General features: G+C 49.6%; 1 protein-coding gene across 1 annotated transcript in view; it reads right to left on the bottom strand.

Moving 5' to 3' along the window:
• Positions 1–1,760: 1,760 nt before the first annotated feature.
• DNAI1 (dynein axonemal intermediate chain 1) overlaps positions 1,761–25,566 on the bottom strand; it is a 298,189-nt gene continuing 274,383 nt past the window's right edge. The window contains exon 20 of the mRNA XM_054031240.1: positions 1,761–2,065. Coding sequence (XP_053887215.1) covers positions 1,961–2,065 — 105 coding nt within the window. The 3' untranslated portion in view covers positions 1,761–1,960. The remainder of the gene's footprint in view (positions 2,066–25,566) is intronic.

Here is a 25,566-nt window from a genome sequence, read left to right as displayed (position 1 = left end):
AAAGACTTGAAGAGATGGAGAATCCACCACTGCTCTTGGGAGCTTGTTCCAATGGTCAACCGCCCACACTTGTTAAAAATCTTCGCCTTATTTCTCATTTGGATTTCTCTGGCTTTAACTCTGAGCCGCTGGTTCTGGTTCTGTCTTTTGGCGCTAGATTAAAAAGCACTTCGGTGCTTAGGATTTTCTCCCCATAAAGGTACTCAGACATCTCGAGCAAGTCGTCTCTTGATCTTCTTTTTGCGCTACACAGCTTGAGCTCTTTAAGTCTCTCACCGTGCGGAATGTTTTCCAACCCTCAAATCATTTTTGTGACCCTTCTTTATTGAGCTGGTGCTGGGCCAGGATTGTACCAGCCACATCAGAGGCCGTGTCTGCTTCCTCCCTCTCCCAGTTCATAGCAGGATGCTAAGGAAAGAACTGGGCTCCAAGCCCAGGTGTCGTCCCCTTTTCGGGAAGAGACCAGCACTTAGTGAAGCACGGCTCTTTGTTGGTTCCACAGACACCTCCCCAGCCTCACCACATGACATTACTCCATGAGGGCACGTATCCAGGTGTAAGACTGACTGACTCTGGTCGTCGGCGGGCAGGATCAAACCTGGGACATCTGGAGTTTAGTGCTTGAGCTAAAAGCCAACTGGCTCTTACCTAAGGCGGTAGAGCAGACTCTATAATCTCTAAGTGGTCTCGATGCTACTAGCTGGGACAGAGCACCACAGCCAGAAGGTGTGTGGGTTACACCGGCCTCTTGGGATTTGTTCCCAGCCCCTGGGGACACATCTGCACTGGGTACGTTCATTCTCCACTCGTGGAAGCTCTTAGTGTAGAAAGGGAGCAGAAGCTTTTTATGGCTGTCTTGTGCAGTGATGGAGGACTATGGAGGTGTTTCCCAGTGTGGATACACCTCTAGGGTACTACTACTCCCCTTTCTTCCACCAGCAGAGGCTGTGATGCCCTGAGGCTGCATAGCCAGCCTCCTCTCCACCCACGAAGAGCAAGCCCGTCGCGTCCATCGCTTGCTCAGCCACACAGCGAGGCAGCCCCCTTTCTCTCTGTGAACACCAGGGCTGAGATACTCCCTAGCTTATGCAGCCAGCACCTCCCTCCCCATGAATTCCAAGCCCTTCACCTTGCTGGCTGAGAATGATATGCTGGAGGCTGGACAGCCAACACCTCCCAGCCAGCCCCAACCTCTCACCAGACACCCAGAGGGTACAACCCTCCTTCCCACGCCCCCTCCTCCCATGAGCAACTTCCTCTTTAGCACACGAGGCTGAGGATTGCAAAAGCCGCGCGGAATCAGGCATGGATGGAAGGAACGGCAGGTGGCCCTTGCTCCCTGCACCACTTCCCTGACTGGAGACAGATGCCATCACCCGCCAGGTCTGTGCCAGCGCACGCAGAAGATGGTGGCGTGTCTGCCAGTGAGGAAGGGCGCGTGCAGGACAGGGGGTGGAGAAGGGAGGAGTGGTGGGACAATACCGACCCCTTTGTTCCAGTACCCCACACCTGATCTGGGAACGATGTCCACCCGGACACAAGTGTGAGATGGTGCCACAGCACTCAGGTCGGGGCTTGATCCTGCAGTCCCAAAGCAGACACAGCTCTTAGTGGAGTCCTGGGGAACTTTGCCTAAGGACGGCAGGATGGGGCCTTGGCTGTGTGATATGCCACGGTCTCAGAGGGTGGCCATCTCCCCCTCCCAGCCTGCAGGTGGCACGAAGCCAGCACGGCCCGAGTGACAGTTCTGCAAACTAACGTCCTTTCAACGCGTTTATTTGGATGCAGAAGCCAAGTGTTCCTGCTGTGTACAAGACGGGAGGCTCAGAGGGACGCTACCTGCACGGCAAACAGGAGCCCGTCAAAGGAGAGCCCGTTTGCAGAACCTGGCGCTTCCCGGCACGTGGACGGAGAGGAGCCGATGTGCAGCTGGGAGCAGGCCGGGCTTCCTTCCTCTCTCTCACTTCTCGGGCTTGTTCGCCGGTTCCCTCACCAGGTTTAGCAGCTTGTCCAGCTTCGTGATCTCCACCTCAGGGCCCTTCTGAATCTCCTGGCCTTTCTTTTCCTAGAGAGAAAACAGCAAGTCCCAGCTGTTAGCGGGAAGGACCCCACCGACTCACCCGGAGCAGGGTGGCTGGCCAGCGGGGCCAGGGAGGGAGCAGGGCCCCTTGGCCTTGCTGAGCCAGGAAGTTGATCCCAGAGAGTGCGACAGTGGGAAATCTACTGAGGCTGATCGGGGGGCAGCCCCCCTCCTCCATCCCCCACGTCAAGCCCAAACAGCCAGGCTTTGGGTTGGTGGGGCCTGCAGGGCTAAGGTGGGTGCTGTGCAGTAGGGTTATCGTACCCTCACCTCTGCTTAGCTAGTGCGTGGGGAGTAAGTCCACTGGCCCCAACCTGCCTCCCCCGGGGCCCTGCCACCAAATCCATCTCCGTGGCTGCCCACAGCGAGCCCGGGTGTTGCTGGGCTCCCCGCACATGGGCGACAAATGCTGTCTGCACAGCACAGCTCCCTGGGGCTCTCCGTCCAGGGCTGCGAAGGGCGCGGCCGGCAGACAGAACCGGGCAAGAGTCAGCACATTCCACCCCAACGGCTCCAAGCCACCTTCCAAAACTACAGCCGGAGACTCGCTTCCCCAGCTGGGATGTGCAGCTCATCCGAGTGCCACACGACAGTTTAGGGAATAGGGTGACCAGATGTCCTGATTTTATAGGGACAGTCCCGATGTTTGGGTCTTTTTCTTATATAGGCTCCTATTACCCCCCACCCCCGTCCCGATTTTTCACACTTGCTGTCTGGTCACCCTATTAGGGAAGGAAGTGCAAAAAATAGCATCTCAAACTGGAAACGGGGGGAGGAGGATGGGATGGGGAAGAGGGCGTTTTCAACACAGTGCGGGCACCCGGGCTGGGATCTGGTCCCGGCACCATGGCTAACGTTTTGCAGCCACCCAGACCCTTGTATCCTTCCTCCATTCCCGCCTACGTGCCTCCTTCCGCACCACACGAGGTAAGGAATACCATCCCAATCCCCTTCCTCATTCAAAACCCTCTGGCACGCCGCTGCCATGGGGCCAACAAGCCAAGCGTGATCACACACACTCACTAAAGACCGTTAGACTGAAACTCACGTCCCTTGTCAAAATTGAGTGACCAGGTGAGCTTATTATTAGCCTCTTGTCTTAACCCTACTCCTCCCCAGCTTATGTATATTGACCTGACTAGTGGTGTCAACACCAAAATCTATATTTGAATCTCTGCAAGGCAGAGTCTGTGTATGTGGAACGTGCCAGGCAAACTTTTGGACGTTAAAAATTATTAATAACAATTCTCTATCCCCGCCGGGGTGTTGTCCATGGCTCATGCACCAAAGCAACTTCCTGTGATTGGGATTTCCTTGCGGGTCACCCTTCCAGCTACCAACCAATACACCCGAACACGGCTTAGCATAAGAGATCGAGCAGGCTTGCAGCATGCGGGGGCTGGGGCTGCACAAAAGAACTTGGCTCTACGCTGGGGCTGGCTACTTTGGACCGCCTAGCTCAGCAGTGCCGGTTCGTTTCACCAGCCACTCACTGCTGGCCCAGCAGGAATAAGCAATACCCAGGTGCTTTCTCCCATGCACAGTTCCGAGGACAGTGGTGGTAGCATGTGCTCTGTCTAATGGAGCGTAAGAAAAGAAGGCGCCCCCCATTCCAAGTGCTGGAATGTCACAATCGTCTCGATTCTAGACACAGCGGCAATTAGGAAGGAGAAGGAGCCAGCTGCCAGCTCTCCTCTCCTGTTAAAAATAAAATCCTCAGACAAGGCCATTTGCCAGTTCAAAGAAAGGTAACGTCAGTGGGGAGAAAAGGGAGCAATTACATTTTAAAAAGGGCTCTATTTGCCTGCACGTCATACACTGACGAGGGCCTGGCTGATCCGGGGAAACGACACGTGATGAGCCTAGCGCAGTCCTCTTCCATAATCCTCCCGCCCAATTGGACGTCACAGATTCCAGCTGACTCACGGAGCGAATTTACTCGATGGCATGGATTACACACTGTCAGGAGTAATTCCCCGGAACAGCAATTTATCGGGCGCCTGGGAGGTAATTTTAGCAAACGAGCAGATGCCTCTATCACTTCCCCAGTTTTGACAAAAAGATAAACATTGGGAGAGGGAGGGTGGCAGAGGAGGAGAGACGGCTCAGCGCTAAATGTCAAACTCCATTATCTCTTTTTGTGTGTGTGAAGAATAAATAAATTCCCCAGAGTGCAGATTTTGTTTGTATTGATGGGATTTTCTGTAGTTACTGCTAGATTAGACTCCAAAGGCTCCTGCATGCTGCCTCAGGATTCAGTGTCAGTGGTGATGTGTACTGAAAGGAGAATAACCCACATACAGAGAGTACAGGGGAAATACCATCACAGCCTCCCATCCAGGTTGCTCACACATTATTTACATTAATGTGGTCAGACGCAGTATGGCTAAGGCATGGTCTATACCAGGGGTAGGCAACCTATGGCATGTGGGCCGAAGGCGGCACGCGAGCTGATTTTCAGTGGCACTCACACGGCCCGGGTCCTGGCTACCAGTCCGGGGGGCTCTGCATTTTAATTTAATTTTAAATGACGCTTCTTAAACATTTTAAAAAGCTTATTTACTTTACATACAACAATAGTTCAGTTCTATATTATAGACTTATAGAAAGAGACCCTCTAAAAATGTTAAAATGTATGACTGGCACGCGAAACCTTACATTAGAGTGAATAAATGAAGACTCGGCACACCACTTCTGAAAAGTTGCCAACCCCTGGTCTATACCATTAGGAGACACTGAGATGTTTCCGTCTCAACAGCCAGCCATATACTAACGAGAGGCAGATATCCATATAGTTCTCATCGGAGACAGAGAACACCTTTGCCCGGCTAGCTCGCTGTGCAGAAGAAGTAAGCAGCTGCGTGACCAGCAGTTGGCTCAAACTCAACACGAGTTGTAGGGCTGAGATGAAGAGGTTGCAGAATGCAGCATGGCTCCGTGGTTTGGTGACATCCATGCACTGACGGTCAGAGTCGCACTGGTCTCTGTGCTACACCTGGCTACTCACGCTACTGCAGTAGCCAGAAATAGCTTTTTCCACCTGCAGCTGCCAAGATCCCTGCCCCCTCTTTCCTACCCATAAAGATCACACCCTCATTACTGCAAATCTGGAGTAATGCTGTGCCCTCTACTTAGGGTTAATGGTGGCAGACAGAGAAAATGCAGCCGGTCGAGAACATCCCGGCCAAGCAGGACAGGTCAGTGTGAAAGCAGTACACCATTCCTCACACTGGCTCCCCATTCCATGCCAGATACAGTTCATGGTCCTAGTCCTCATCTTCAAAGCTCTCAATGAGCTAGGGTCCAATTACACGTTCGGCCATTTCATTCCCTCCATCAGCCCCAGAACACGGATCTCACCGGAACAATGCAGCTGCTGGTACCCAGAACAAAGCTCGATGGAGCTGAGGACAAGCTCAGCTTGGGGAAGAGAATCCAGCTATGGAACTGTACAGGGCCTTGGTCCTAGGACATATGCGTGCCACCCAGTACACAAAACCTAGGAGACGGAAACTGAAATTCCGCTTCCAGGACATGCTGGCTGGTGCACCAGCCCACGGGTCACATGAACCGTTAGCCTCAGGAGATCCATTAGATCACAAGGCAAGAGGCATCTGTTTGCACCTGCTGTAGTTCAGTAGAGGTGGTATCCACAAAATTCCAGGCCTGATCACCACTGTGTTACTGCAGTGGTATGTTTCCATAACCCCACTGATTCCAACAGCCATGGACCAAGATGGAGATGAGGGAATGCAGTGGTGAGTCAGGCCCTGCGACTACAGTCCCCACTCTGAAGATGGAACAGTGAACCCAGGCCTAACTAGGCCCACAATGAAGCTTACCATCTTCTGTACTGGGTGCCTAGACATTACAGCGATTGGTGGAAGTTAGCTTATGATGGGAGCGGCCATAATGAGTTACCTTTGTCAAGAGGGGCTTGATGACCTGTTTATTAAGTGCAGCAAGTCCCAGCTCCAAGAATGATTCTACAGCAAACATCGGCAAAATACCAGGGTCTTCCCTCCCTCTCATGACTGCCTCCGGGTTCTTAGCTAGTGGCGGTGGAGGGAGGGAGGGTGGTATGGCCAGGGAATGCATTCATGGAGAAGTCAGAGCTCATCTGCCATAGGGTCCACCAGCTGTTCCCCAAACATGGGGGTAGGGCATGAAGACCACGCCTGCCCTGCTGTTCTGAGGTCTTTCGATAGGGAAGAATTCTTTCCCTCCTTCTCTAGAAAAAAGTGCCCAGGGAATAGCCCAGCGTCATGGCACATGGCACTTCGTTAATAGCAGTATGGGGCCTATGATACATCGCTGAACTAATCTGATTCCATCTAGATGGCAGTGGCATGCACGCACATGCTCATGCTTTAATCAGCTCAGCAGTGCTGGATGTGAGAGCTGCAGGAAGGGACATCATCCTCTGGGGCAAACTGAGAAAGGAAATGAACCTTTCCGAGCAATAGCAGCCGAGATCCAAGCCGGCAAGATAGTTGTTTCCCTTTTGTGCTCAGAGGCGATGCTGAAGCTGCGCTAAGGCTGAGGTTCATCTTTCACAGCCTGAAGTCTGACACTAGCATGGGGCGAAAGTGTGATGTATTCTGAGACTCACGGCAAAGATCCCCGCTCAGTGCTGTCCTACCTCTTCGTCATGCAAGGGCCCAGGCTGCTGCTCCTCGGTCAGCATGGCCAGGTCCCTGGGCCAACACTTTCATCACTCCAAACTGCAAACAGAGGGGAACTGATGACTGGTCATTACAGCTCTCTGCAGCCACCAGAGCAAACCCAAGGGTGGGCACCTCAAGGGGTTACTCAGCACAAGAGAAGTGACAGCTCTCCAGTAACACGGAAGGAATGAAACCGTCCAACGGGTCTTTTTGGAGAGGGGCAAGTCAGAGCATCCCGTTATTTGTCCTTCCAAATCTGCTCCGCTGGGAACTGCACAAACAGCTGGCAGATCAGGGGGGCAGTGTCACGGGTCTGCAGAGCTGAGGTTTACAAATGGCAGCCATTCATTCTGTAACGTGGAACAGCCAGTTCTGGGGAAGATGGGGGCCAGCTGGCCGGGCAGCATGGAGAAGGGGAGCTGATGTCAGGGGAGCACGTTCAGGGGAACGGGGATAAGGGGCGGAACAGATCTGACAGGGCCATGAAATGAAGAGCAAAACAAGACAGTGCATTCAGCTTCCTTCCAATGGACACAGCAATCGATGCACTAAAACTGGATAAGAATCCCTGTAACCCACACACCTCCTGGGCGTGCTGTTCTGTCCCATCTAGTGGCACCGAGACCACTTAGAGAGAGATTAATGAGTCTGCTCTACAGTAGGGTGACCAGACGTCCCGATAAAATCGGGACTGTCCCGATATTTCGGTGTCTGTCCCGTGTCCCGACCGATCTTTTGTCCTGATATCCGGTGGGAGCACCGTGTTTTCTTTTTTTTTTTGCTCAGCCGGCAGACACCCACCCCTCCCCATGTGTCCCGATATTTTCTTCCCCTCATCTGGTCACCCTACTCTATAGCCATATGGCTTTTAGCTCATGCCGTAGAGGCCCATGCACTAGGCTCCAGAGGCCCTAGGTTCGATCCCACCCGCCCAAACCGGGGGTCTGTCGGCGTTACAGAGCCAGCTGGGGAAAGGCTCTGTGGCCAGGAGAAGTGCAGTGTGGGCAATGGTCAGGTTTTCTATCCGGGGAGGCTGGGGGCAGCACAGACACCCTGAGCGGTGCCAATCAGAAATGAGATAGCAACAGGGGCAGAGTGGGAGACTGGGGCTTCTGCAGCCTCCGGCGTCGGGCCTGAACGGAGCGATTGAGCATAGCCGCCGGGCAGAGGGGCCAAGGATGAGCCTAGGTGATGTCAGCCGCACAGTAACGGCTTGGGAGAAGTGCCCTGCCTGTGTTTGAATACCTGGCCTGTTTAGTGCACTGTGGTTACTGTGAAGGGGAGAGACTGGGTCTGGGCTTCCCAGAGACTGTCCGGAAATTGCACACGCAAATGCGGTAACGGCACACAACTGCAGCCATGCAATTGCACAGACACTGTCTCACACACGCCAAGACCTCTAGCAACTGCACGTTTCACCCTAAATGTCTCACGGCAGGTTTTGATTTGTAGCGGTGTCTTTAGCCAAAAGCGTCCCCTTCTCTCACTGGGTGCTATCCTCCAGCCCAGAAATGGCTGCATTTCAGCGATGAGGTGATTGCTCTACACATACAGGATCAGATCCTTGGCAGCAGCTGAGGAACACACGGTGCTATGTGGGGGAGAGGGATGCCAAGGTGGTGTAAAGCTCACCTCTGTTCTCCCTATCCTGCTGCCACTGTGGGAAGCATAAGTTAGAGCAGCCCTCAGACTGCTCTAATTTATGCTGCCTACTAACAGCACCAAGGGGCTGAAACCACAGCTCAGGATTGGGGTACTGTAGAGGCATTCAACCACACCCCCTTCCTCTGGCCACACCTCCTGCAGGAGCCTCTACACTAACTCTCCTTTCCTAGAAGATCTCCCTTGCACTGGGGTAATTACCCCCAGGGCCAACTACACCAGCTCTCCAGTAGTACAAAGGGGCTGCACTGGAAAGTGCAAAATGCTTTGGGGGTCCGTTGGACAAACCGGTGCTACGTCAGTGTGAGACGACGGCTCTGCCCCGATGAAACAAACGAGTGCCATGGAGAACAAATTAAAACAACCGGAACAGGTGCTGAGGAGGAGAGTTTTTTAAAAGCAACACTCAATCTCGGGGAAGGAATGCTTGGCTTGTGAAATTCTTGGTGTTCTAGCTTAACCTGATAACAGATGGAGCTGGGTCTGAGCTGAATGGGAATGAATTGAATTTTCTTCACTCCAAGGAGGGACGTCATACTTCTACAGAATTCCTTCTAGCTGGCCCAGTTCCCAAGCCTGTGCATGGTATCACGCTCCCCCTGCCCACCCAAGAGCCAAATGGGCATTTCCCCTAGTTACTAAGGGGCATATCTTTAAAGGTCTATCAGAGTTAGGCACCTAAATACCTTTACAGATCTGGCCCTATTTCCTTTTCCATTGCACACAAGCGCTAGTGCTCTGATATGCACCGTCGGAATGCACATCTCAAATCGGGAAGCTGTCCTATGCTTTACTGACACACAGAGGGAGCAGATTCTAACCCCCCCCCATAAATGACATTCACCCCTGTGCTGTGCTATGGGGGCCAATGCACCACTGCAATCAGGGCCGGCTCCAGGCACCAGCCTGGCAAGCAGGTGCTTGGGGCGGCCGCTCCGGAGGGGGGCGGCATGTCCAGGTATTCGGCGGCAATTCGGCGGACGGTCCCTCACTCCGCCTGGGAGCAAAGGACCTCCCGCCGAATTGCCGCCGCAGATCGTGATCGCGTTTTTTTTTTTTTTTTTGGCTGCTTGGGGCGGCCAAAACTCTGGAGCCGGCCCTGACTGCAATACTTTGTCCGGGTCTGGTGCAATTTCAGAAAGGATGATGGAAACTTGCAGAGCCGAGCCACAAAAGCTATTTCAGGGCTGGAGAAAATACCTTCCAGTGAGAGACCAAAAGAGCTCACTCTGTTTAGCTTATCAGAAAGAAGATTGAGACGTGCTTTGATTACAATGTGTATGTATCTTCACGAGGAGAAAATGTCAGGCCATAAACGGCTCTTCAGTCTTGTGAAGAAAGGAATAATTAGAACCGGTGGCTGGACGCTGAAGCCAGACAAGTTCAAACAGGAAATAAAGCACAATTTTTTAACAGTGAAGGTGACTATTGGAGCACACTCCTAAGGGAAGTGGAGGAGTCTCTGTCTCTTGAAGTCTTCAAATCCAACTGGACGCGATTCTAGAAGATGCGTTCGCCAAAAACAAGTAATTGGGCTCAAAAATGTTCATTGAGGCTTCATGAATTACTAGTGGCTGCAATGCAGTACAAGGGCAGTCCTTGTGTTTGAAAATGTCCTTTCCCACCTTTCCTTCTACACAATAAGATTTGGGGGTATTTTCATTGTATTATGGATTTAATTTAGGACCCAGTTCTGCATGATGCCATCACTGAGAGACTTCTCTAGAAATTCAGGGCACTCAGCACCTGGCAGATTTGGGCCCTAAGACTGTAAGCTCGAGGGAGGAACCTTGGCCCAGATCCTCAAAAGTATTTAGGTGCCTAAGTACCTTTGAGGATCTGGCTCCTTATCTGTATCCACTTGTAAAGTGCACTAGGGGCATTTTTAAACCAGCAGGTCTGGATAACTTGCATCCAAGAGTTTAAAAGAGCTGGCTAAGAGCTTGCTGGCCTGTTAATGTTGATTTTCAATAAGTCTTGGGACACTGGGGACGTTCTAGAAGAAAGCTAATGTTGTGCCAATATTTTAAAAAGGGAAAACAGGGCGACCCAGGTAATTATAGGCACATCAGTCTGATACTAATTCCAGGCAAGATAATGGAGCAGTTGATAATTAAAGGAGGATAATGTAACTCACGTCAATCAACATGTGTTTATGGAAAATAGATCCTGTGAAATTAACTTGATATCTTTTTTTTTAATGAGATTACAAGTTTGGCTGAAAAAGGTAATAGCGTTAATGTAACAGACTTAGACTTTTGTAAGGCATTGAACTTGGTACCACATGACATTTTGATTAAAACACTAGAAAGAGATAACATTAACATGGCACACTTTAAATGAATTAAAAGCTGGCTAACTGAGGGGTCTCAATATATAATTATAAATGGGGAATCATCATCATGTTTCTAGCGGAGTCCCGCAGGGATCAGTTCTTGGCCCTACGCTATTTAACATTTTTATTAATGACCTGGAAGAAAACCTAAAATCCCCACTGATAAAGTTTGCAGATGACACAAGAACTGGGGGAATGGTAAATAATGAAGAGGGCAGGTCACTGAAAGAGAACAATCTGGATCGCTTGCTAAGCAGGGCGCAAGCAAACAACATGCTTTTTAATACGACTACATGCAAACGTATACATCTAGGAACAACGGCTGTAGGTCACGGGGACTCTATCCTGGGAAGCAGTGACTCTGGAAAAGATTTGGGGGTCATAGTGGATAATCAGCTGAACATGAGCTCCCAGTGTGATGCAGTGGCCAAAAGGGCTAATGTGATACTGGGATGCATCAACAGAGGAATCTTGAGTAGGAGCAGAGAGGTTACTTTACCTCTGTAGTTGGCACTGGGGTGACTGCTGCTGGAATCCTCGGTCCAGTTCTGGTGCCCACAATTCAAGAAGGATGTTGATAAATTGGAGCGGGGTCAGAGAAGTGCCATGAGAATGATTAAAAGATTAGAAAACCTGCCTAAGGACTGTTCTACACTAATGCTGTAAGTCGACCTAAATGACACTACTTCAGTTACATAAGTTACGTAACTTAGGTCGACTTACCGCGGTATCTACACTGTGTCACTCTCCCACGATTTCCCTTATTCTTCTCAGGGAGCTGGAGTACAGACGTCAACGGGAGACTGCTCTCCCATCGACTTAGTGGGGCTTCACCAGACCCCCTAAATCGACACCGCTGCATCGATCACAGCAGTGCCGAATTAGCCGTAAGTGTAGAGAAGCCCTTAGAGTGATGGACTCAAGAAGGTCAGTATATTTAGTTTAACAGGGAGACGTTTAAGGGGTGATGATTACAGTCTAGAAGTATCTACATGGGGAACAAATATTTAATAATGGGCTCGTCAATCTAGCAGAGAAAAGTATAACACGGTCCAATGGCTGGACGTTGAAGCTATACAAATCCAGATTGGAAATAAGGGGTACATTTTTAATGGTTAGAGTAATTAACCATTGGAACAATTTACCAAGAGTTGTGGTAGATTCTCCATCACTGACCATTTTAAAATCAAGATTGGATGTTTTTCTAAAAGTTCTGCTCTAGGGATTATTTGGGGAACGTTCTATGGCCCGTGTTATATGCAGGAGGTCAGATTAGATTATCATAGTGATCCCTTCTGGCCTTGGAGTCTATGAATCTAGGGGTAACATTTTCAATAGTACCTCAGTGATTAGGAAATTCAATCCCCTTGAAAGCTGTGGTGGGGCGGCTGCCCCACACAGGCAGAAGAAGGGTTAAAGCAGCCTTGGGGAGGCTGTGCAGAACCCAGCCAATTAGAAGAGGGCTTACTGAGCCAGTCAATAGGGAGAAGGCTTAGTGGAGCAGCCAATGAGGGCCAGGATGGCCCATATAAGAAGGGCTGCTGAGCAGAACAGAGGGAGTCTCTCCCTGGAGGCCAAGGGAGGAGGACTGGCTGCCCTGTAGGAGGGTTGAGAGAGACAGCACCCCAGGCAAAGCGGTACTGGGTAGGGTCAGGGGAGCAAGAGGGAGCTCCAGCCTGATGGCTGCCAGACTGAGGCCCTGATACAAGGGTGGAGAAGGTGCTAGGGCTGCGGGGAAGTGGCCCAGGGAAACAGACGGTGGAATAGGAGATGGGGTAGTACGTGGCTGCTGGCTATAGGGTCCCTGGGCCGGAACCTGGAGTAGTGGGTGGGCCCAGGTGCACCCCTTTTGTCCCCCTACCCTGCCACCAAGGGGAGTGGCCAGTGCATGGACTGCAGTTTGCCACTGAGGCGAGTAGCTGGACTGAGGACTGTCGGGTCCCCCAGAAGTGGGGAGAGAACTGAGTGGGGCTTTGTCTAGAAGAGGACACTGCCCTCTGGGGAGCGATGTGAGTCCTAGAGGTGGAGGCGAGGGTGATGATGGGCGAGACACCACTAGACGAGGGTGCTCTGGCGAAACGAGAGCTAATTCCCAGGACAGTCAGCAGGAGGCGCCACGGTGGCGAGTCGAACCCCATCACAAAGCCAAGGGGACTTTGTCTCCCTAAGTCATGTAGCTACTTTTGAAAATTTAGCTCTACAGAAATAATACATTTCTTCACTTCCGCAATTCAAGTCCTGTGTGTTTAGGTAACACAAACAGTCCTAGCTCCGGTTTATAGAACAGGATTTCTTGAAATATCCGGAAGACTTCATCTCAGTGCAGGTTGTGGCTCAGATGCTGTCAGATCTGATGCAATTCAAACGCTGTGCATTTTTTCTTTAATTAGATGCTTCTATTCCTTCCCCAATGGTGCTATGCTGTTTATGAGCAGGTTAGTCGTGTACAAAAAATAATAAAAAAGTGCTGCTTAAATCCTCCGCATATTTGGTCCAAGGAGCAACCACAAAGAAATTAGCAAATGTGGGTAAGCCACAGCAGAACAATCTCACAGATCTAATCCTCACTGGATTAGCAAGAGTGCTTTCTCATTACAGCGGCGGAATGTGCTAGTCTCCATGGGCAGAGGTGAACGGTACCAGCTGTTACTTTCCGGACAAGTGCTCTTGTAGTACATGCTGGCTGGATGTGGATCGTTTTAACAAGAAAATAGGGAGTGGAGTGGAACCACCATTAAATATTCAACTACTCTGGTCATAAAGCACCGTCGCTTTAACATTGTATACAACGGTTCTCACTTCCATTAGCAGCCTCCTTCTAGCAGAATATGCCCTTAAGTGAACCATAAGAGGCCTTCCCTGGCAGAGAATTTGCCTGTTTAGCATTAGCCAGTGTCATCATGTGCTAATGCAATGGCATAATACTATTGTTAAGTTCATCCCCAGGTATGACCCTGGGTTTGGGTCACTTTCCAGTGACCCAAACCCAGGGCCCGGGCATACGAGTGGTGAGCTGGAGAGCTGAGCATGTCAATACTCCCAGAAGTTATGCAGAGAAGTAACAAAAAGGGAACTAATAGAGAACCTCACCCGGAGAAATCCAGTGGAGAAGGGAAAGGAAAACCCCACAGAAGTGCATTCAAAACAGAGGAAGAGACAGGAATAAAATGGCATGAGATGCTGCAAACTGTCAGAGGGGTGAATGAAGCCACCATGAGGCCAGCTCCAATGTGCAGGAGTGAAAGGCCGTACCTGCCGCCGAGCCCAAGCAGTTCTGCTGCGCAGAGCAGCTGCAGCTTCCGGTGGTTTCTGGTTTGGGGACCTTCACTTGAGACACCGGGCACCTGATTTTCAGAGAGGCTGAGCACTCACTGCTCCCACTGACTTCAATTGCTCAGCACCTCTGAAAATCCGGCCCTGGGTGTCTCAAGTTGGGCACGAATTTAGAAGCCACGTGGGCCCAAGTTCTGCACAGAGGTTCTCAGTGAGTTTGGGTGTGGGACAGCATCCTTCCTCCACACTACACTCACTAGTACGGCCCATGGGCTACAGGCCCTCTGGCTGCCCCCACCCTCCTTGAGGCAGAGAGAGTTGTTTGGCCAATGGATCTACATACACGCGCTGCAGGTGCAGCCCCCGGACTGCACAGCTCTGTGATGAGCAGGGCATGCAGACCTGACTGTCCCTGTTCAGTGCAGTGCCTGCTGCAGGATGTCTGTGCATGGGATAGTGTGTGCGGGTGGATATGGAGAGGGGCAGGACGTGGACCCTGCTCAGGAAATGTGAAATTTCAAATTCAAGGTCCTCTTTGGCTGGTCCCTGATCTGCCCCGAACATTTCAAAGCAGCTGCTTTGCGGCAGGCCAGCGGAAGTGTCAATGCTCCTCTGGTAACTGTGAAGTTTAACAAACCGGCTTCTGAGGTGCTGGGATTACTTAGCCTGGGATGGCAGCAGACTGCTGTGGAGGCTTGCTGTGTCCCTGGGCAGCTCAGGAAAATGCAGCAAAATGAGCGGCGAATGGACTTTGTTAAAGCTTTGATGAGCTGGCTGAGAGCCACTCTGCCTGCTCCTGGAATCCCGGCCTCGTGGCAATCTGCTGCATCAGTGGATCGTCCTGAAGTGTGTTCTCCTCACGACTGATTCACTAGGGGGGTCTCATGTGAAGTGCAAGAGGAAATAATCTATAAACAGGCAGAAGACGCTTAATACCCTTTTACTCTCCTGCTGGAACAAAAATCAATTCTCCTCTAATTGAGATCTGCTTGTCTAAGGGCTCTGCGGGCATAGGCGGGATTAGATCTGAGGTGTAAACATGGTTTCTTTCTCCCTATGGCAAAGCAAAGGAAGGGTCTGAGAAGGATGCTTACAATGGAAGTGGCATGTTACCCAATCCAAGGGTGAACTCAGAAGATTGGCCTGCCAAATCCTTGTTCCAGTGAAGTCAATGGGAGTCCTGCTGTGGAATGGACTGGCTGCTCCCCTTTCAAATATTTTCAGAGTCACAGTGCAGAGGATTAGTCATGTGTGCGTGCGTGCCCTCGTGTAGGCACCCGTGTGTGCATACGTGCGTGTACCTCCCCTTCTCAAGACTGATGTAGCAGTGAAGAACAAAGTGCTCAGAATGAATCTGGAAGCAGCCAGGCTGGAAGAAGCCTTTGTACATGAGATGGCTCAGAAGCACAGGCAGGAAAGCCGAGCTGCATGAATACAAAGGTTATCACATTCATTACATCTACGGATTAACAAGCCGTTTGAAGTTTTTCTCCAAAAGATGAAGCATATGATAGAAAGTCATGAGAGATGTGATCACTGGATTCTAGTTATGTACATCAGAGTCTCTCTGTCTCTCTCGCATACACAGTCCTTTTCATGAGTGTTGAGAATTCAGGGCTTTTGCCACAATCAACAAATAAATCAATCTGCAAATGAAAGAAGGTCCTGTTTGAAATATGAAGTTTGAAAACACTTGACATTTGAAAGAATCAAATTGTAAGATTCTTCCAGTGCTTCCTCCAGATGCAAGTTAAGCTCTGGAGAGATGCATGGACAATTTGTATTTATTGATGGAATTAATTTCTTCGCTTTTGCCTTGTCCCATCAATAAGGGTCAGCAGCACTTGTTCTTCAGCTCCAAGCATTCTTGTCAAGTTCATCTTCCAAGCTGACACCAACCTTCTTCATGCCTGCCTTCAGCATCTCAAACCACCTTCTTCCAGGTCTTCCTTGGGGTCTTTGTCACGCGACTACTAACTCTTGTACCTTCTCGCCAACATATCCCACAACTCATCATCTCACATGACCCAGGCACCTCAGTCAATACTCCCTCAGCTCTTCCATGATGCAGACTACCTGCATCATGGCTCATGCCATTTCACCGTGTAGCCTATCAGCTCTCATCTTACCCAGCGTCCACCTGAGCTTTTGGCAGTGCAAAGTAGTTGTTCTCTCTGCCTCGCTGGCCAGCACTCTGACTCCGACACCATGGTTGGCCTAATTCTGATCTTCTACACTTTGCTCTTTAGTTTACTCAGCACATTCCTGCTGCAGAGAATTCCCAACAACTGCCTCCATCTACATAAAGTGCTGTTCATGTAGTTGGATGGAATTATTTATAACCATCAGGGCAAAAACCATCAGGCCCCAGGCAAAAAAGCCACCCACTGCCCCCCACCCCAGCGCAGCAGGGGAGGATGCCGAGCCCGGCCGCGGGCCCGCAATCCCCGACCGGCCAGAGCGCCGGGGGGAGGGCGGTGAGCCCAGCCGGGGCTCTCTGCTCTCCCCGGCAGCCAGAGCGCCGGGGGGGAGGGTGGAGAGCCCCCGGCAGCCAAAGCGCCAGGAGCAGGGCGAGCCCGGCCGGGGCCCTGCTCTCCCCGACCGTCTGAAGCACCAGGGGGAGGGCGGCGAGCCCAGCTGGGGCCCCGCCGCGCCGCCCCCCTCCAGGCACCGCCCCAAGCACATGCTTGGTGGGCTGGTGCCTGGAGCCGGCCCTGATAACCATCTAAGTAGCTTTGCTTTGTGGCAAGCGTTTTCATTTGACCGAAGAACACCGCTTAGGCACTACTAGATTAGGACGTGGCAGGAAAAACAGCGATGTTTATTGCCCAAGACACAGTCGAGGCATCTCTGTAAGCAACAACATTCAGATGAAGACTTGATCCAGACTCTTATGGGAGTGTAATGGTTTCTCTAACCCAGCTACAGCTCGGTCTGAAGTGGATCTATAACGTTCTCCCGGTATAGCTGGACATTTCTAGGTGACAGAAGAGCACATTATCTTAAGCTCAAGCATTCAAAGGTTAATTTTGCCCTCCCTGGTAAAAGCAATAGCAACTCCTTCACTCAGCAGTCCAAAATTGGTAGAGAATAAAAGGTAAACACTGGTCCACTGAGCCTCCAGGCCACCCACACAAGTGTGCCTGATCCCGACCTGGCGAGCCTACCTCTATGAGTGAGAGAATGGTTCATTTTCAATGGCCATTCAGTGGAGAATTTCAACGGGGTGCCACCAACAGTCTATGTATTTGGGTTTTTATACAGCACCCGTCACCCTGGTATCTGAGCGTTGCTGGTTTTACCACGTAGAAGCAAGGAATTGGGCTAAGACCCACCAACTCATTTCAAATAACCTGATTTTATTTACAATTTGTTCTCTTTGCTGCGTTTTATCACACATCACCATGATGCACCGTAATAAGGCAACCAATAATGAGTTATACTGAACCAGAGCCTGCAATTTAATGCCAAATAACCGGAGGGGATGCAAGCACTGAAAATGAAAACTACAATTTCCTTATCAGGAGCACTCGTTACACAGGAAGAAATCTTTGCTTCCCATCCATATCCACATTTAAAAGCAGAGGTTGCTCCCTGACTGTAAATGCAATGAGGCCGATGCACGTTTGTTGGTAGTAACTGAGCACGTAACACCTGCGGTTCTCTATTTCAGTGGATGTATCGGCTCAATACAACTCAATGAGATTCAATTTCATTTGGCCTTTGAGAAGGCGGAACTCCTCCGAGTGAAGCAGTCATTTGTGATTTCCTTGAATGCTAGGGCAATCATTCAGCTCTTCTGAGTTCAGTGAATGAACCACTATTTCCTCATCAAGAACATTACCAGAGCAAGTGCCTCTGCTCCCCCCGCCTGCTTTTTCCTTGCTTTAATAATGGGCTTCGTCACCTTGCAGCATCAGCACCAGCTGCTGACTTTGTTTGCAACCCAGTGGGTGGCGCCCCCTGCGCCCACACCATTCCTTGATCATTTGAATGGGCCGCCATGGGAGGCTGGAGTGCAACAGCCTTCACGCCTTGCAGACAAAAGGCGCAGCTGGCTTTGGGGATGCTGATCGGTTTTTGGTGTCAGGAACGATTCGGGAAGTTAGGGCTGCCCACTTCAGAACACACAACAGGGCACTGGCTTTTCACACTCTCCTGACGCATGGGAGCATATGCCAGGCGTGATCAGTGCTGGTTGAAATTGCTGGGTTTCATTGCCCAGGCATCAGACGAGACATCCCTGCTCCTGCAGCTTTCAAACAATGTTCACAATGGTGCAAACGAATCCAAGAGGCATTTTGGGCGTCTTGTCCCATCCATGTCACTGACAGAAGGTCGATATGCAGTGTTGTTGTAGCCAGGTTGGTCCCAGCATCCTGGAGAGACAAGGTGGGTGAGGTAACAGCTGAAGTTGGTCCAATGAAAGATATTACCTCACCCGCCTTTTCTCAGCAATAGATCTGAGCATACATGGGAAGACCCTCCACAAGGTTCTGTTTTGATAATCGGGCCTCCAGATTTATCCTAATTGTGAGTTCAGCTGTAAAAAAAGTGAGTGAAAGTTTATCAAGTGTCACAATAATCTATAATAACGAAAGTACAAAAAAAATCATAGCCGGAAAGACTGAATGAGTACAGACAAAAAGGCCTCCCCCTGCAATTCAAGGACTGTGTTAAGATCATGCCTGGTAAACAAGAACAGCTGAGACCGGAGAGCAATGAACCAAAATTGGAGTGTCAGAAAGTAGATCTAACTGGTGGACAAAATAGTGGGGGATGGGCCATTCTATCCACCAGTCCCTTTTAGGGTCCTCAAAAGAAAAAAGACTTTGGAAAAGGGGTGAACATTAACAGAGGGGAAAAGCTGGCTACCAGGATGCTGGCTGACTGAACAAGAGAAGGGGAAGGAGTGAGTGCCAACCCTCCTTGGTTTTTTGGGATCTTCTTCACCCTAACCCTGAGATATGTCCTGACCAGGCCACAGAGAGGGACCCAGATGACATTGTCACCTCTACTGGCTCTGGCTAAATCCCGACCAGCAGTTGGGATGTAAGACATTGTTCCCCCTTCATGTGTCCTTTTCCTTCCCTACCTTATTTCTTCTCTTTCCTCTCTCGTTTTTCCTTCTGTCTAAAGAGAGTCTGGCTTAGCTGCTCAAGACTGAATACTTTGCAACACTGCTGTAAGCCTGTGACCCAAAACAGGCCACTAGAAGCAACGCTCTAAGCGGCCCAATGCTGGTACAAGTTTGCCAGGTCTCAGAACAGCTGATAAGGCCGTGTACTGTGCCTGTGTTTGCCCAGCATGGAGAGTGCGCGTTGTGACGTTGTCCTTGATATGATTTTATGAAAGTATGCTGATGAATATGAATATAATGTAACTGGAATATGCTTCATGCAAAAGGTCTCTTGTAAGGTATCATTACAAAGCTTATAGTCTACTGAGTGTGGTCATCCTATTTCTATAAATGTATCACTCTTGTATCTGGAACTAGAAATATAAAATATAACCCTGAGGGCCTATTGTAATTATGTAAAGTGTGGGCCATTAATGATGGTTTGGAATCTTGATGGCTCCCATTAACCAGGACCATTGTCTGTAGATGGCTGTGTTTTACCTGTGAGTCTTCCTGTATACCTGTGTGCTGGCAAGTGGGTAATGAAGTCTTACAGTGACATGTGATCATGTCAGCTGAACTGGAATCCAAATTTAACCTGGTGCTTTTCCACTGAGACATTGAGAAGGGGGTGGGGCAGGTGGGAACCCAGAGGGACAAAGGATTCCCGCCTTATGCGAAAGATATATACGTGGGTGGAACAGAGAAAAGGGGCAGCCATCATGAGAAATCCCCTAGCTAATGCCTGAGCTGGAACAAGGGCTGTACCAGGGGAAAGGATTGTGCCCGGACTAGGAAGGTGTCCAGTCTCTGAAAGAAACTTATTGAAACATCTGAGGGTGAGATTTTATCTGTATTCAGTTTTATTACTGTATTAGACATAGATTTGCGTGTTTTATTTTATTTTACTTGGTAATTCACTTTGTTCTGTCTGCTATTACTTGGAACCACTTAAATCCTACTTTCTGTATTTAATAAAATCACGTTTTACTTATTAATTAACCCAGAGTTTGTATTAATACCTGGGGGGACGGGGGACAAACAGCTGTGCATATCTCTCTATCAGTGTTAAAGAGGGCGAACAATTTATGAGTTTACCCTGTATAAGCTTTATATAGGGTAAAATGGATTTATTTGGGGTTTAGATCCCATTGGGAGTTGGGCATCTGAGTGTTAAAGACAAGCACACTTCTGTAAGCTGCTTTCAGTTAAGCTTTGGGGCATATGGTTCAGACCCTGGGTCTGTGTTGGAGCAGACGGGCGCGTCTGGCTCAACAAGACAAGGTACTGGAGTCCCAAGCTGGCTGGGAAAGCAGGGGCAGAAGAAGTCTTGGCACATCAGTTGGCAGTTCACAAGGGGGTTTCTGTGATTCAACCCGTCACACGCATAAAAGTCAGCACCAATGACAGAAGCTGCATTTTCTCTCTTGGATGTTCTTTTCTGTCCCCGGGCGGGTGTGTTTGTCTTGTTTTGTCCTCTAGGAAACGGGTTGGAACTTAGCAGCAGCAGCGACAATGCCAACACCAGCCCATCTCCCCTATCTTCTTCGCTCTTCCCCAGGAGAGTTATAACCATCTTTGGTACCATCTCAGAAACTGTTAAACAAGGGAGTTTTCTCCTTCCAAAAACTCTCCAGCTAAAGGGAAAGGGAACCCCGGATGCTGTTAAAATGAAAGCCTGACTTAATACTTGACACTTCCAGTGCTTTAATGATTTTTCCTTCTTTTATGTATCTCTAACAAAGGGTTAAAAGGATGTTTCATGGTGAGTTTGCCGTGGTGCTAAGCAGGCTAAGGTCTCTGTCTACAAAACCCTGAATCTTTGACTCTGTTTAGTGTTGCACAGTTTCAGGGTCATGTCAACACTTTCACTCCTTTGGGTCCATACATTGCATCTAAATTAATGCAGCAGATCTCATCTGACTGGGTAACCAGGTTATTAATATTGATTTACTTTTAATAGTGTCCTTAGCAGTGTGACATTATAGGGAGGAGAGTGCAAGGAAAAGCCCCTGGGAAGGGAAAGTAGGAGCAATAGCATCTCTATACAGAGTCAGAGGCTGCCACCTTTGCTCGCATTGACTTCAGTGGCGTTACACTAGGAGTGGAGTTTTACTCCGTGGGGAAAAGAGTAACAGAATCTGGCCCACAGTATCAAGGCCACAGGCTTCCTATGTGAAACCTGACACTGGAAATGGGAGGGGGGGCAAATATCCACTTGGAAACCCACCCAGGCCTAAAGGGACACGGGCACAGAGAGTGGCTGTTCCCTGGCTCCTGGCAGAGCCCTGCCCCAAAGAAGTGTGTGTGGAGGCCAGGAGGATCATACAACCAAGCTGCTTCTCTGCCCTCAAACCCTTCAGCGTAAGGTCCCCAGTTTACTGCATTTTGCTCCCTTCTGCACTGTGCAGCAGAAGGCAGCATGCGTCTTTCATCCCAAAAGATTCCAAAGTTTTCTGCCAATTGCTATACAAACAATGCCCTTATCAAGGCACTTCAACCATCACTGAAATGCAGCCACTTCTGGGGCAAAGCCCAGCAGTTGTTTTAACAGCAGGCGGCACTGCTGCACAGCAGTTTAGGACAGGAAGCGAAGAATACTGCATCGCATTCAAACTACAGTGGAATCTTCATAGGCAGAATGTAATTAACTAAGTTCCAGCCTGGCCAGAGAGCAGGGCTGACATTTCTTCTCTAGCCAGAAGTGCCAAGGGGATCTATAAGAAGTACAATAAGTCAGGGTCTTGTATTGACATTTTCTTTGGTTCCGGGCAGCACAGGTCAGATCACTGCGTTTCGCTTGGTGTTTCAAACAAACCCAACGCTCAAGGGACGCTCAGTCAAAACCACCTCATTTCATCTGGTTATATATGAACCGTACAAAGGGGCCCAAGGGTTGCTCACAAGCTTTGGGACTCTTAGCGAACACAGGGTGAGATTGTGTGTAATGGCGGGGGGGAGTTTGACGTGGTTGTGGGGGTCAAAGGTTGGGACAGATGATGGGGGCTTGGTTAGAAGAAGCCAGCTTCTTTATCCTTAAACCTCTTGCTTGGCACCGAGCCTCCCGCCACACGATCCCACAAACTGAAACGTAATGAATTTAGTGGCCAGAATAGGAGCTTCCTTTCCCCAGGTTCGGTGCTTTTACTGCTGACGTAGTCGCTCCCTGAGAACCGTGAAACACAAAGTAAATGAGCTTTCTCGTAACATGAAGACGATGGCATTTTGCAGCAGCCCCCTCTTTCCCTTGGTGAAACAATCATAACACGTCCGATGCAAGCTCTGCATTAAGCAAAACAAAGTGGGGGGATGTTTTAAAGCATTAAGGGCCTGATCCAACTTGCACTGAAGTCAATGGAAAGATCCCCGGCAATGTGGCTGGGTGTTGGATTTGGACTTAAACTATGAGACCGTCTAATTCACTTCATTCCTGGGCAAAGGGCCATGCCTCTCTCCACAAGGGGAAATAGCAAGTAGACCCCACTGCACCCCTCTGGAATGCCTGAAAGTAATGGAGAGACACGCAGGGTGGCTGACCGCAGAGGGTGAGACGTAGGGCGACATTTACAAAAGAGATGTCAGCACTTAGGGCCACATTTACAATGGGATTTGGGAGCCGAAAGATGTAGGTAGGTGCCTAGTGGGGTTTTATAAAGTACCTAGGTGCCTCCCATTAACCTGTAGTGGGAGTGAAGCACCTAAGCTGCTTAGATGTTTTTGAAAATCCCCTAGGTGCATTTTAAGGCACCTAAATCTCTTTGTAATCCTGACCTAAATCACTTTTGAAAATAGGACTTGAGCTCTGAAGTCACTTAGGTGCTTCCCTTTGCTTGCACCCATGAGCAGTCTCCGCTCACTCCTCACACCTGCCCTGGAACAACTCTCCTGAGCTCCCTGCCATGCAGGGTTCAGGATCAAGGAGCTAGAGCCCCCCGAGTCGCTGCACACCCAGTCATCGGCACATGCCAACATCTGGCATCAAAGGTTAGACAAATTAAGAGAAAGAAGGTAGTTTTCTGGATATCTTCGGGAGAGAAGAGCCCATTGCTACGGTGAAATCATGGGGCAGCAATCCTGCTCGTCTAGGTATAAAGCAAGATTTTCTCTTATGCACCATGGGAAACTGACCAAGTAGGACTCAAATGAAAGCAGCACACTCTAGATCTTTGATACAGTCCCAGGCTCATGCAGCCAAGTTTCAAATGCAGTTTATGCTGCGGTATTTCAGGCAACCCTGGTGCTAAAGTACTCCAGAGTATGTGACACCCAGCAAAGAAAACGAGGCCGGGCAACCATCAACTGTGAAACTATGTTTTTATCCAGGAATGTTCTTTAGACCTTAAAGAAGCTGAATTACACACCGCTCCAAGGTGCTTATCGACAAAGGACAAAGCCTAGAGTCAAACTAGCAGTAGTGGTATTGGACAGCTCTGTTTCTGGCCCACAGAAAGACAGCCAATGGAATGGTGATAGGTACAGTAAAAGCTTTGTTATCTGGCATGTTGGGGGAATGGTGGGTGCCAGTTTATCAAATATTCCGGTTAACTGAGAGTTAGACTTACCAGTGGAATACCAATGTTCAAAGAATTAGAATACAATAACATGAATTAAGAACAAAATACAGTAGTAGAGTATACAGGTATTCACCAATCCAGTAGTAGTACCACACTGCAGAGTGGTTGGTTTCTTGAAGCACTTAGGTGTAGACAGGTAAAGTTTTCTAGACAGACGGTTATCTTATGACACTACATGTCACTATGGGCAGCGCATGGCACACACCCAGATCACTAAAACTACACGTAACACTAAAACTACACTGAACATAATTTAATCTTTCTTTGATGATCCAAAAGGCACTTCAGGATCTTGCAGTGCCTTGGGGTCATCGTTATCAACACCAAAGATGGAGAAGGTGTAGGAGATTGGGCTGAATCTGTAATGACCCTATGACACACCCTGGAAGCTGCTTTTTTGAATAAATCCCTGATATCAGCTTGCTTACTTGTCTTCTGCCTCTTTTGCATAAAAGTAGAGTGCAGACTGTGCAATTGTATAACCTTCTGGGCAGTAGATTGAAGATTTGTATTGGGAGAGATCAGAAATGCCGGATAATAGAGCTTTCCTGTGGATAAAGTGCCGGATACCACAGCTTTTACTGTGGTTAGATTTATTTTGCCACTCTTTGGAAATAAATGATGCAAGAGACATTTTACTACCATGGAATTATATCTGCAGAAAAACCCAAAGGGAGGATGGATACTTGTGCCCTTTAGACATCCTAGTGACCACCCATAGTATCTGCAGAGACACTGTGGTTCACACCAGAAAGGCCACCCATGGTGCACTGGGGGGAAGATGGCATTGATGACCTTAGCACCTTTAGTCTCACTAGCTGACCAAAAGTCACAACATCTTGGGCAGAGTAAGCAGTATTTGCCCCCGTTACAGATAGGGCTATTGATGGGGAAAGGTTAAGTGGCTTACACGAGGAAACGTTACCTAGAGGTGAAGGCACAGGGCCGGAAGTTGGGACTCCTGGGTTCTGTTCCTGGCTCTAACACAGACTTTGCATGTGACCTTGCTCTGTGCCTCATTGTTGAGAAATATCAGGCATGGAGCTGCATGAATCTTAGCAGTTCTGGGAGCCGATTTCATAGGCTTGCAGGCTCTTTGTTGTTACGAAGAGCTGGATGAAGCAGCTGAAAACAAGGCGAGACACCACCACCAGAACAGCCAGCGGTCTGTGGACCACCAACTCCACAGACCACTTGCTGGGCGAGAGAAATGTAAAATATTATCAGAGGCTTTGGGACCGCACATAAAAGGAGATGTTTCTTTCTCAGTATCCAGTCCTCAAAGGGGGAGGGGGATATGGTGACTGGGAAGTGCATAAACCAGATGAGAATTCATCAAGGCAAAGGCTTGGAGACCTGGACAAGCTTTCTCCAGAATCTGAGCTCCAGCTACCAGGTTGGAGAGTACTGTGGTGATGGGTGCCCAAGAAATGCCCAGACTAGACAGAAAGGCCCACTTGCAATGGCAACAGCAGTAATAACCGACTGCTACGTCTCTAATACCCGGGGACTGACACGGCTACAACTACACTGCATCCTTACAAGGTGCTAAATCACTGCTGATGGTTATGTGGGAGCAAGGGGCATGAGCTGACTTTGTACCATCCTGCAGAGAGGGCAGGGGGAAAGCACCGTAACCACACCCAAGCTCTACATACATCTACCCAAGGGACAGTTAACCGCCCCAGTGTCTACACATTGTACAGACGGGGTAGGTCTATACTGCAGCTGCAGGGACAGATTCGGGCTCTCAAGCCCACCTGACCCTCTATAGCCCAAGCTCCAGCCTGAGACACAATGTCTATTGTGCTGTTTTTAGCCTGCTAGCTCCAGCCCTGCTGATGGGAGTCTGTCTA

This window comes from Malaclemys terrapin, chromosome 6 (genome assembly GCF_027887155.1).
Source record: "Malaclemys terrapin pileata isolate rMalTer1 chromosome 6, rMalTer1.hap1, whole genome shotgun sequence".
In the NCBI taxonomy this organism is placed as follows: domain Eukaryota; kingdom Metazoa; phylum Chordata; order Testudines; family Emydidae; genus Malaclemys; species Malaclemys terrapin.
Note: the sequence above shows the minus strand (reverse complement) of the source record. Positions and strands in the feature narration are given on the sequence as shown.